This window comes from Pangasianodon hypophthalmus, chromosome 13 (genome assembly GCF_027358585.1).
Source record: "Pangasianodon hypophthalmus isolate fPanHyp1 chromosome 13, fPanHyp1.pri, whole genome shotgun sequence".
NCBI lineage: Eukaryota > Metazoa > Chordata > Actinopteri > Siluriformes > Pangasiidae > Pangasianodon > Pangasianodon hypophthalmus.
In genome coordinates this window covers 17918098-17931310 of record NC_069722.1, presented here as the reverse complement: position 1 = coordinate 17931310, position 13213 = coordinate 17918098, and the positions used below count along the sequence as shown (strand labels likewise).

Here is a 13213-nt window from a genome sequence, read left to right as displayed (position 1 = left end):
TAATGTTACATCAAACAAATTTATACATTTTATTTCACATTAATGAACTCAAAAGGTTCTCCATTTACCTTAACAGAAAGCAAGCGATTTCAAGGGGTGTCACTTAATATCAGAGTTCAAAACACCTACACAACTGTCAGTCAATCCAGATTCGTAGGTTGATTGGCTCATCTGCAGTTTTAATGGAAAAAGAAGACTGCTCTTTGGGTGTATTTTTGCATTCCAATACTCCAATGTTAAAATGCCTATGCAAAATGTGCAAAGTTTGGAAGGTCTGATACAGTGATTTAGATATTTATATTTTGGTATTTTCCAACTGAATCTTCACAACCTGCAATTCTTTCCCCAGTTTGAATACCTCTGTTCTATTAATTGTACATTCAACTCCAGAATTGGTATTCATCACTGACATAAGCAAAGATGTATAAAATAAATACTATTTCTCTATGCAAATCAGTCTCATAAAGGTCTTTGCATATTAATATTCCGAGCTTTAGTCATTAGTAAAATGATTAACGATAATTACATTATGAAGTTTTATTTTTATTTTTTTTTTATATCAATGACCATAAATCAATTATTATAACTGAAGTATTAATTAAAAATTTATAAAAATGATCTGAAGGTTCAGAGTTCTGGAATAGTAGCTTGGCTTCAGTTTAGATCTGAGAGACAGCAAACACAAAATTGGTTCAGTAAAATAACATATATTGAGCACACAAATCAGCAAAGCATGAATCATAGTAATACATATTAGAAATGGTATTAAATGTTGTAAATGAGTAGATATTTTGGTGAAAATGATATAAAAGTGTTATAGGTAGCCTAGAGCTTGAAAGCTTTGTTTCTGGTAAATTTCAAAGGAAGGGTTCCAAGTGAATAGGCCTTTAAATAGCCGGGGTGTATTTATAGAACTCTAGCTCCAGTTAATCGGTCCCAGTTTTTGAATGAATGAGTTAAAAATTGGAATAAGAGTGGCTTGATGCACTTACTGTGTTATCCACCAGATAACCGAAGAGTAACATCAGCAATGTTCATGTTTTTATACAAAAACTCTCCCTGCATCTCAGCGAGCGCCCTTTTGTGTGCAATATGCCATAAGAAATTGCATTGAATCAGTTCTAATCTATCTGTCTATTGTTCAGCCGAGCTGAACAAGAGAGGGCAGTGGTGGTTAAGGCTGCCAAGCTACCATTGTTGGGCCCTTGAGCAAGGCCCTTAACTCTCTCTGCCCCAGGGGCACTGTACTATGGCTGACCCTGTGCTCTGACCACAACTTTCTAACAAGCTAGGATATGTGAAGAAAAGAATTTCACTATGCTGTATATATGATGTACAGTCAGGTCCATCACCAAATGCTGAGTTTCCTTTCTTGAGATGCTTTGCCAGGCCTTTACTGCAGCTGCCTTCAGTTGCTGCTTGTTTGTGGGTCTTTCTGCCTTCAGTAAGTGAAAACCATGCTCAATTGGGTTGAGGTACCAGTGATAGGCCATTTAAGAACATTCTATTTCCAAACTCTTGGGTTGTTTTCATGATATGTTTTGGGTCATTATCCATCTGTACTGTGAAGCGCTGTCCTATCAGTTTTGCAGAATTTGACTGAATCTGAGCAGAAAGTATAGCTCTAGACACTTCAGAATTCATCCTGCTACTTCTATCGGAAGTCACATCATCAATAAACACCAGTGACTCAGTTCCACTGGCAGCCATACATGACCATGCCATAATACTGCCTCCATATTTTACAGACAATGTGGTATGCTTTGGATCATGAACCCTTCCTTTCTTTCTCCATTCTCTTCTCTTCCCATCATTTTGGTACAAGTTAATCTTGCATCAGAACAGGTCAGGCTTTTTTTCCCCAAGGTTTTTATTTATTTATTTATTTTTTTTAAGCAAATTCTAATCTGGCCTTTTTGTTCTTGAGTGTTACCAGTGTTTTGCATCTTGTAGACTTGGGCAACGATATGCCTACCTCTTCGAGAGTGTTCTTGACTTGGTTTTATTCCATCGGGGTATCAGGTGGATTTAATGGCATAAACCAAGGCAGGCAAATTTCATAGCAATTTCATACCAATTGACTGTTTGACCTTAGCTAACACTTGAAGTAACTTGGTATGATTAGCCAGTCTCTCCTTTTTAAATGTATTCCAGTAATAGAAGGAACAGAGCATAAGAGTCCACTTCTCTATTGAGATGGGTAACTTGCTGCAGGTGTCACAGCTATCTGAAAATCATGGAGAGCGATTTTTTTTTTACCTCAAAAAGTATGTTGTTTTGAGTTCAAATTGTGACTGCTTTTTTCAGTTGGCACATTACGTTAACAACTTATACTAACATTGCTTTGATAAACGTGATGGATTAGCCAATGTCAACTAGCAAGCAAATAGTAGCTCAGTCAGTCATGACTCAGGGCTGTGACAATGGTATAATCAATATACTTGAGCAGATTATACAACAACAATTTATCATTTTACATACAGTCAGGTCCATAAAAATTTGGTCATTGACAGAGTTGTTATTTTAGATGTCTACCACAGTATATTGGAATGGAGTGAATTAAATAATGAATATGACCTCAAAGTGCAGACTTTCAGCTATAATTTGAGCATATTTACAACCAAATTGGGTAAACGGTGGGCCCCCTTTTTAAGGGACCGAAAATAATAGGACAATTGGCTGCTCAGCTAATTCTGTAGCCAGGTGTGTGTTATTCCTTCAGATAAAAGGTCTAGAGTTTATTTCAAGTTTGGCATTTTTCATTTTGAATCTGTTGCTGTTAACTCTCAATATGAAGTCAAAAGAGCTGTCAGTGCCCGTGAAGCAAGCCATAATGAGTCTGAAAAATCAAAACAAATGCATCAGATAACACATTTTTATGTGTTATCTGATGCATTTGTTTTGATTTTTCAGACTCATTATGGCTTGCTTCACGGGCATTAGGTGTGGCCAAATCAAATATTTTTGGTACATTCTTAAAAGAAAAGAATGGACTGGCGAGCTAAGGAACACCAAAAGGCCTGGACGACCATGGAAAACAACTTTGGAGAATGACACAAGAATTTCCATGCCTAGTTTAGAAAAAAAACAAAAACCTTCACAATATTTGGCCAGATCAAGCACGCCCTTCAGAAGGTAGGTATATCTGTGTCAAGGTCCAGTCTTTAGGCAGTCAGTCAAGAGAAGACTTCACCAGAGTAAATACAGAGAGTTTACCACAAGATATAAACCTTTTGGTAAGCCTCAAAACAATGAAGACCAGAATAGAATTGGCCAAAGTCATCAAAAAAGCCTGGAATAACATCCTATGGACAGTTGTCTCAAGGTTTCTTCCTCATATTGTCTCAGGGAGTTTTTTCTTTGCCATCGTTGCCTCTGGCTTGCTCATTAGGGATAAATTCATACATTTAAAATGTATATCCTGAATGTATTTATTTCTGTAAAGCTGCTTTGTGACAATATCCATTGTTAAAAGTGCTATACTAATAAAATTTAATTGAATTGAGAGAGACAAAGATTAGCTTATACAAGAATGATAGGAAGAGATGAGTATGGAGAAGGGAAGGATCTGCTCATGATCCAAATCATACCACCTCATCTTAAGGCGTGGGTATGTATGGTTGCCAGTAGAACTGGTTCCCTTGTATTTATTAATGATGTTACTGCTAACAAAAGTAGTAGGATGAATTCTGAAGTGTCTCGGGCTATATTATATGCTCAGATTCAGGCAAATGCTTCAAAAACCCATTGGAAGCTGATTCATAGTGAAGATGGACAATGACCCTAAGCATACTTTGAAAGCAACCCAAGACTTTTTTAAGGCAAAAAATTCAATGTTCTTCAATGGTCAAGTCAGTCATCTTACCTGAATACGACTGAGCATGCATTTCCCTTGCTGAAGGCAAAATGCTCAAGAACAATCAGGAACTGAAGACAGCTGCAGTAAAGGCCTGGCAGAGCATCACAAGGGACAAAAAACAGCGTCTAGTGATGTCTGTGGGTTCCAGTCTTTAGGCAGTCATTGGCTGCAAGGATTAACATGAAAATTTAATTTGAGTGTTAGTTTGTCCAATTATTTTTGGTGATTTAAAAGCGGGGACCTCTTGTGCTGTAATTCCTACACTGTTCACTCGAGTTGTATGTAAACTATATGGCCAAAAGTTTGTGGATACCTGACCATCACACCCATATGTGCTCTTTGAATATTCCTTTCCAGATTAAGTCCTCCCTTTGCTGTGCCTATAAAAAGTATTCAGCCCCTTGGATGTTTTACCCTTTTATTGATTTTATAAATCAATCATGGTCAATGTAATTTGGCTTTTTTGCCAAAAAAAAAAAAAATTACAAAAAAAAAGTATAAAAAGTATTCAGCCCCTTGGATGTTTTACCCTTTTATTGATTTTACCCTTTTATTGATGTCCAGATGTGCAAGTCTGATTGAGACCTATCCACACAGACTCAGTGCTGTGATTGCAGCCAAAGGTACATCTACTAAATACTGACTTGAAGGGGGTGAATATTTATGCAATCACTTATTTCACATCACATATTTTTATTTAATTGACATTACTTTGTAGAAACTTGTTTTCACTTTGATATTAAAGAGTTTTTTCTGTAATTTTTTTTTGTCAAAAAAGCCAAATTATATTGACCATGATTGATATATAAAATCAGTAAAAGGGTAAAACATCCAAGGGGGTGAATACTTTTTATAGGCACTGTAATAACTTCCACTCTTCTGGGAAGGCTTTCCTCTAGATTTTAGAACATGGCTGTGGGGATTTGCCCATTGCCCTACCCAGCATGTAAATTTTGGTAATAAAAAACTAGTTAGGCCCCCTAGTTCCTATAAAGTGAAACTGAAATGTTATAGCATTCAAATACATCCTATACAATTGTGTACTATACAATTGTGTACAATTGTATACTTTATGGCAACAGTTTGTGGAAGGCTCATAAAATCAGTAAAAGGGTAAAACATCCAAGGGGGTGAATACTTTTTATAGGCACTGTAATAACTTCCACTCTTCTGGGAAGGCTTTCCTCTAGATTTTAGAACATGGCTGTGGGGATTTGCCCATTGCCCTACCCAACATGTAAATTTTGGTAATAAAAAACTAGTTAGGCCCCCTAGTTCCTATAAAGTGAAACTGAAATGTTATAGCATTCAAATACATCCTATACAATTGTGTACTATACAATTGTGTACAATTGTATACTTTATGGCAACAGTTTGTGGAAGGCTCACATATGGGCCTGATTGCCAGGTGTTGACAAACTTTTGGCCATATTGTGTAAAAACCTTCAGCTGAAGCTGAAGGTCTGCAATTGGAGCTCATATTCATTATTTAATTTCAACTCCAAAATTCTGTGATAGGTGAAATAACACTAACTTTATCAGTGGCCAAATATTTATGGACCTGACTGTATTAATTAATAAATAATGCTGTACATAATGCTGCACTTTGAGATGGTGTCTGATGCGACATCTTAAGTTGCACTTCCAGTAATAGCCCTCAATGTGCCCACTAATAGTTTCAAGCCAATATCACAACCAATATCTGTGGGCGGAAGGTGGACCCACTGTCCAACCAGCCATATAGACTGTGCATGCTCTGGCTCCGAGGTCTCTAATGTATAGACTCTGCCCCTAGTTTTGACCTACTGCGCAAACGGATGGGCCAAAAAAAGGCTTCAAACCGCTCAGTGGCCGCTCAGTGGCCGCTCAGTGCAATTGGATTTATCCCTGAAATTGTTCGTATGAGCATTTACACAAGAAATTTCGTATTCATGAAAATACCATCATTTCGGAAAAACATTCATATCCTACTCATACCCCTGAGTGTGTGTAAATTTACACCTAAGACAACTAACTATTGTAAACCTCGACTGATTTACTTCAAATCATATAATTTGCATGAATTACTGTACTTTTAAATATGTATTACACTGTCAAGTTTAAATAGGTCTAGCTTATTTTTATTACACTTACGGCATTTAGCAGATGCCCCTATCCAGAGCAACTTACAGAAGTGCTTTGTAGTCTCTATCAAAAACACATCGTCATGCTAGTTCACTAAGTCAGTGACTACAAAAACCCCCCAGAAAATTTTGTGAAACCCAGTCATTTGGTATTACTGGTATTAATTAAAGAATATGAAAAATAAAGTAAGCAAGCCAACACAAACCCATAAATTAAGATAAATAAAACTAGTCTTTCAATTATGACAAAAGAAATGCCGCTGTATAAAGAGAGAACAGGCTGGTCCGCATAGCTGTAAGCCAGAAACAAATGCCTCTGCTGACAGAAGACTTTGTACTCGTCACACTTATGACAGAAAGGGTATTTAAAGACTGGTATATTTTTTCAGAGGATGAAAGCTGGCTTATAAATAATTTCCAGTTGTAATGGCATCTTTTTCAAATGCTGTGCAAAACTTCAGATCCAGCATGTTGTCTGAGACACTTAAAATAATTTAAAAATAGCAGCTTCCTGCTATTGTGTAGATCTTTTTTACCTCCTCCATTTCACACCATTTTCTTTTCACCTCACTTAATTTACATCTAATTCACCTTTTCCATAACTTCTTTCTTGATTTTAACCTTTTCAGACACTGTTACACTGTTAAATGATGTATATTTTATTTGCATAGATGGCTCTAAATGGCTTTAACTTTTATTTCTGAGAAAGTCTCTTTTTTGCTGTTTATTTGTTATTTTAGTGCCGTGAGCTTTGCCTTTAATGGAGTTTTGTGTACAACATCAAATGCAAAACCGCTGTACTGTGCACATGCCATGAAGAAAATCAGCATTTCCAAAACTTTTGTGAATCTTTTTACAAAAAAGTTCAGTTTGGCTTATGCAAACATTAACATAAAATTTTTTGATTTACATAAAAATATAAATGAGGCCCAATGGGAGTAAATGGTGCCATGTTGTTCACTCAGTCACTGATTTATACCTGTAATGTACCAATAATTCTGGAGTTGACCATATGTAACGTGTTTAGTGTCTGTGCATGACATTTGCACTATGCAACCTTTGTTCTTGACTTGTAAAATGAGTTGTTTGAGGTTTCACTCTGCAACAGTGACTTGAGCCTTTGCGTCTTCTTTGCATAGTTTTGATGGTCCAGTGCCAAACTTGCATGTCTTGAAGCAGCTGTCCTTCCAAAGTGGAGATGTGTCTGTGACATTTGCAGTGGTGGACCATGGAGACATTTCCTTCTACTGCTTCAAGGAGTTTAAGCTGCCCACTGATGTCCATTGACAATTTTATGGCAATGCAAATGCTTTTTCATGGGGGGCTAAGATAACATACAATGCATGTCAAATAACATAACATTTTGCACAGTAATTGTACTTATAATAATGTTCAAATAAGGCAAAGTCATTATTACTTTTCCTCCATATTTAGAAACAAAGGTATCTGTTTTTTTTTTTTTTTTTTTTTTTGTAATGTTATTATAATCATTTTCAGTGTAATTGTAATAAAGGTATTTTGTGAAAACCTTGTTAATATTACAAGATTGGTTAACGGTAGATTGCAGATTGCATGATTAAATAACATTTTGCACCATCATTGCGATCCTTTTTGTCTTGATCCACCCAAAATGCAAGAGCATGTCCCACTTCTCAGTTTAAATGTACAGATCAGGAAAATGATCATGATTTTATTTTTTTGTCTCTACTCAACCCCTGTGAAATTAATTCACCAACACCTTTATTAATCGTTTTAGACCTAGGTCTTACTTGTATAAAACACAGTAGATGTTTATTTTAACTAGCGTTTGAGCACGGAGACGTGAGCCTGCTGTGCAGTGGCAGGCTTGTTGAGAGAGATCAGAGGAGAATGACCAGAGTGGCTTGAGCTGACAGGAAGTCTTAATAAGCACTCTTTACAACTTTGGTCCAAGGAAGGACAACCAGTGAACCGGGGACAGGGTCATGGGCGCCAAGGCTCATTGATGCACGTGGGGAGCGAAGGCTAGCCCATCTGGTCCGAACCCACAGAAGAGCTACTGTGGCACAAATTGCTGAAAAAGTTAATGCTGTCTGTGATAGAAAGGTGTCAGAACACAGTGCATTGCAGATTGCTGCGTATGGGGCTGCATATGGGGCTGCATCCTCGCCTCACAAATTACAGGACTTGCTGCTGCTTCGTGCAAACATCTTGGTGCCAAATACCACAGCACACTTTCTGATGTCTTCTGGAGTCCATGCCTCGATGGGTCACAGCTGTTTTGGCGGCTGTGACCCATTGGTGTGTGTGTGATTGGTGTTGTGTGTGTGTATGTGTATGTGTGTGTGTGTGATATAATATATATATATATATATATATATATATATATATATATATATATATATATATATATATATATATATATATATATATATATATATATATATTTATATCACACACACACACTCTCACATACTGCTGGAAAAATAACAGAATTGCACTTGAAAATATGAAAATATTCAACTTTATCTAGTATAAATATATAAACCAAATATTATTAACCCTATTTTTAGACTTTTTTTTTTTCAGGCTGGAAATGGTCAACAATAATTTTGGAACTGTATCTGTTAATAAAACATACTTTATCTACATATATATTTATCTGCATAATGTATCTATTAATATATTTATTAATGAAGCATGTGTTTACTTAAACCTGCCAAACCTTTACTCATTTAAATTAGTGAAACCCACAAAAGAATTTTGGGAAATTTAAATAAAATTACACCATCTTTATGGGTAACATATCACTTTGTTTTATTCCACATTTAAACACTGTTAACTAGCAGTACAATAGGTACATTTAATAGATTTCATGTACAGTCAGTTATAACAGATATAAAAAGTGGAAGCCCTGGTAGAGAGGAAGGAGTTTGGGAATTCAACAACAAACTCTTACATCCAGTACCAGGTTACATGCTTGAAAAACAGGCTTGAATATGCTTTGCTTATAAACAAAAGGGTAAAATCAGATGCTTCAGAGATCAACAATGGATATGATATAGAATTTTATTTAAAAAAAAACAAATCATGGCTTTATAAATCCAAGATTGTGGCTTAAATCAGTCATGTAAATCAGTCAAGTAAAACTGAAAGGCATACATGAAAATGAAGCTATCAGAGGAGAGTCATAGAGTTCACTTCATTCAAACAGGATAACCAGTCACTGCGCTCATAAGAGGGTGCATCAGAGTTAATATTATCATTATTTTGTACATGAAAACATTTCAAATAAAATATGCTTATTATCGATAGATAGATAGATAGATAGATAGATAGATAGAGATACACTTAAGTGCAGATAGTGGATGTAGTAAAACTTATATATATATATAAAATCTCTTGTGTAAAATTCAGAGACATGAAATGACTCACTGTTAGTGGCTATATTTGTATAAGCACCAATAGATGCATTATTTCATAGCAAGTAGAAGCAGAGATGCTATTTTAGGCTGCTGACTGTGAGACAAATCGGATCCTCTGAGAGTACAGTAGATCAATGAAGTAGAGCACCATGTTGGCAAAGGTGAATACTGCCACCACCAGCTTGCTATCCCATGGGCATTTTCCCTGGGGACAATCATCTGGTCGTCCAGGAGAGCCATACTTTTTATCAAAACTGAAGACAGGCCACACCACAGCAGCACTCATGTACAGCAGGACTGCCAGGAAGGTGTATGTAATCACAAAGCGGTCAAAGGGCAGCCTCAAAATTACCGTCCTCCCTGAGACAGTCAGGACCACCACCACCACTGTGATGGCAAAGCACAGACTGTAGACCACTACACAGTACTGCGTGGGAATGTGGCGATGGTACTCACTGTCGTTTGCCAGAGCACCAAAGATGATACAAGCAATGAAGGCCTGAACTACCTTGAGCAGGCCTGACATGGTGGCCATGTAGCCCACCACATGGCCTGGCTTGGCCCGTGTGAGGAGGACCTCGGCACCATAGGCAAGAGAACAGATGCTGGAGCACACAGTAACAGCAATGCGGTAGTTGCGCACTTCACAGCCTTCAGCCGGGCAGTCACTGCTGAGGAAGTACACAGGGTACACAACGGAAGCTGTAATGTACATTAATGTGGCGAGCATGGCAAAGGCCACAGTGAAATTGTCCCAGGAGATGGGCACGCAGCCATGCAGGCGAACCACATCAAGCACGAAGATCATCAATGTCATGGCGAAACAGAAGCACCACACAAACATGCAGAAGGTGCCATAGGTGGCACTGTAGCCTGCGCTGTGAGTCACCAAAGCCATGGTGGTGCAGCCCAATATCAGCTGGCACATGCGAGCCATACCCAGCACAGACAGCACTGCCTCTCGGTTCAGGTAGTGGCCTCCATAGGGATCCATGAGCAGATCCTCCTGGTGCAGTCTGTATGGATTTAAACAGCTCTTCTTGTAGACTCAGAGTTACTCTGCCTCCACATATGACTCCACAACCTCGCCCTCTGCCCAGCTCTTTTTTTAGATGCCCTTTAATTACCAATCTCCTTCAGTGCTTTCCTGCCACACTGTGTGTGGGATCAGATTTTTAGTTGCGTTTGCCTCTAAAAATGAATAATTTTACCAAAAGGTCTTACAAATAACTTCACAGTTATATTTTAATATATGTAAAATTGTCATATATGTCACTTTTAAAAAAGAAAATATATTCAGTACCTTTGACTATGTATTGATAGTATTCATGATGTTCACCATATTTATGCTCAGTAAATTACCATTGGTATTAAAAAAAAAAGTTTCATCTGCCAATTTCAAGGTCTTGTCAATGTAGTTCCCCTTAAAATGAGAAGACTGCAGAAGTTCCTCATACATGCCATAGAAGAGTTCCAAAAAGAGTGGATAAATGCCAAAAATATTAGGAAGATAGACGAAAATGTCACTTTTTCCTGACCTTGTTTCTGTTGCCTTTCTCCTTCAAACTCTCCCACTTGAACTGCTAGGAAAGGAAGTAGACAACTGTTATACCAAGTTGTACCACACCAGCTCTATAAATAGGAACATATGTCTGTGTCAGGCAAATGTGTATTTAGTTATCTTAGGGCGGGGACATGGTTTTGTCTGTGTAGAGACTAGAGGGCTACATTTATGTCTCCTAGAGGACTGGTTCGTGCACATATAAACTTTTACTATATAACCTTTGAAATAGCACAGGGAAAATGAAAATTGGCAAACATTTTTATTATTTTTCTTATACCCCATAGATTTCTTCCTTGTAGAGGTACCTTGAAGAGGTGTCTTGTAGGCACATCAGAAAGTAAAGTCTTTAGCTTTACATATTCAAACTTGTTTGTTTGAATTGAAAGGAGGCTATAGAGGAAAGGGACAGCAAACTGGAACTACACAGTTGATATAAACATCTATCATAAAATACGCATGAATGGCAACACTAGCCATTCATGTATGGTTAAAGCGTTTCTTTTTCAACAGAAATGTTGGTCTCAAACTTTTACTTCAGGGTCTAAATTCCATTACAGAAAAATCACATACATTTCACATGTAATTATGTGAGTAATATGTGATCCCATGTGGAAAACACATGTAGTTGCATTGCACCATGTTATGCCCTGACACTAGGTTGACATTTTCTTCACATTATTTTCTTTGCAAGGATATTTCTTAGATCACAATGCCACACAATGCATACTTGTCTTCGAATTACTACATTTAACACAGCATTTTAAAGCTATGTTAAGATGTTGCAGTGATAGCTAACTAGCTAGCCAATTACATAAATACTAGTTCAATATTTTTGAATGAAATGAGTGCACTCAAAAAAAATTATTTTCGCCCTTCATAGATATGGCACATATGTTCACTTTATTGAAATAAATCTATATTGTAGATACACACATTTGTATTTAAAAAAGCAACACTCTGACTGAGACATTCCTTCGTTGACAGCCACATTCCTTTGTTGACAGTTGATTTTTTTTTTTTTTTTTTTCTGCAAGCGTGTGCTTACCGGCTAATCACCTAATAACCTGCCATCACCCATTGAATTCGGTGACTAGTGCACAACTCTTCAGCAGCAGATTCTACGACTGTTTAGTTGGCCCACATATCCAAGGATATCTTAGTTATATAATTTGCTTAGTATCTAGTTGGATCTCTAACAATTTCAGCATTATCCTGAAAAAAAATCAACTGTCAACAAAGGAATGTGGTTGTCAACAAAGGAATGTCTCAGTCAGAGTGTTGCTTTTTTAAATACAAATGTGTGTATCTGCAATATAGATTTATTTCAATAAAGTGAACATATGTGCTATATCTATGAAGGGTGAAAATAATTTTTTTTTGAGTGCACTCATTTCATTCAAAAATATTGAACTAGTATTTACTAGCTAGCATTCCCATCCCCTGTCTGTGATTTAGTCACATTTATTGTTACTTTCAGCTGTGATGTAACTTCATGCAAACAGTCAGAAAGGTAATGTGCTTATTTACTTCATGTGTCATTTGTTAGTGAATTACTGCCAACAGATGTCTCAAAATAGCAGCATTAAATTGGACAATGCACACAGCAATTTGTATGGTGGTCCAGAAGGGCAAGGAACCTTAATAAGGAACCTTTAATTTTTAAAAGAAGGGAAAAAAGAGAGCGCTGTCTTAGCCATATGCGTCAATGATACGTCAGTGTGTCTGCCATATTAATCCGGGCAAGACTGCCCCAAGTAAACAAGAGAGCTGTGGTTTTTCTGGATAAAAAAAGCACAGTAACATTTACATTTCTCAACCAATTCCAATGGTTTATAATCTACGTGGAGTACAAAAAGGTTCTGTCTCCAGTTACTTGGAATCTCGACAGTTAGATTTGGAAAATTATTCATTGTCAAAAGGAATTGTGAAAACTCAAGTTTGTCAAGCATAAATTTGGCTTATGTTTCTTGGTTAATACTTGTGGAGACATCCTTAATGTAATATAATTTAATGTACATGAAATGTGCATAAAGTTTTTTCATTGTGGAAAAGGCTTTTTCTATCTTCAACACCATCATTTTAGCTTTTCTTGTGCTCCAGGTCTTGGCTTGGCTTGTTCCCTTTAAAATACTGAAAAAAAAAAATCTAAATAGTGCATCTATGTACTAATAATTGACCATCACTGAGAAAATGGAACAGAATTCAGAAATATAAATCAAATAGTGAGACACTGCCTGTCAGTCTGCTTTCTAAATTTTTATAG

At 36.9% G+C, this 13213-nt stretch overlaps 2 protein-coding genes across 9 annotated transcripts in view; one reads left to right on the top strand and one right to left on the bottom strand.

Moving 5' to 3' along the window:
- The window catches only part of tsen54 (TSEN54 tRNA splicing endonuclease subunit), a 59910-nt gene extending 52329 nt beyond the window's left edge, over positions 1-7581 (top strand). For all 8 annotated transcript variants that reach the window (XM_053239063.1, XM_053239062.1, XM_053239060.1 and 5 more), the window contains one exon: positions 7122-7581. In XM_053239063.1, coding sequence (XP_053095038.1) covers positions 7122-7269 — 148 coding nt within the window. In that variant the 3' untranslated portion in view covers positions 7270-7581. The remainder of the gene's footprint in view (positions 1-7121) is intronic.
- Positions 7582-8735: 1154 nt separating this feature from the next.
- Positions 8736-10978, bottom strand: LOC113528388 (myeloid-associated differentiation marker-like protein 2). The gene is given in 3 exon segments (XM_026916907.3): positions 8736-10428; positions 10431-10577; positions 10690-10978. Coding segments are annotated over 2 exon segments (987 nt in total). The 5' UTR covers positions 10458-10577; positions 10690-10978; the 3' UTR covers positions 8736-9468.
- Positions 10979-13213: the final 2235 nt, after the last annotated feature.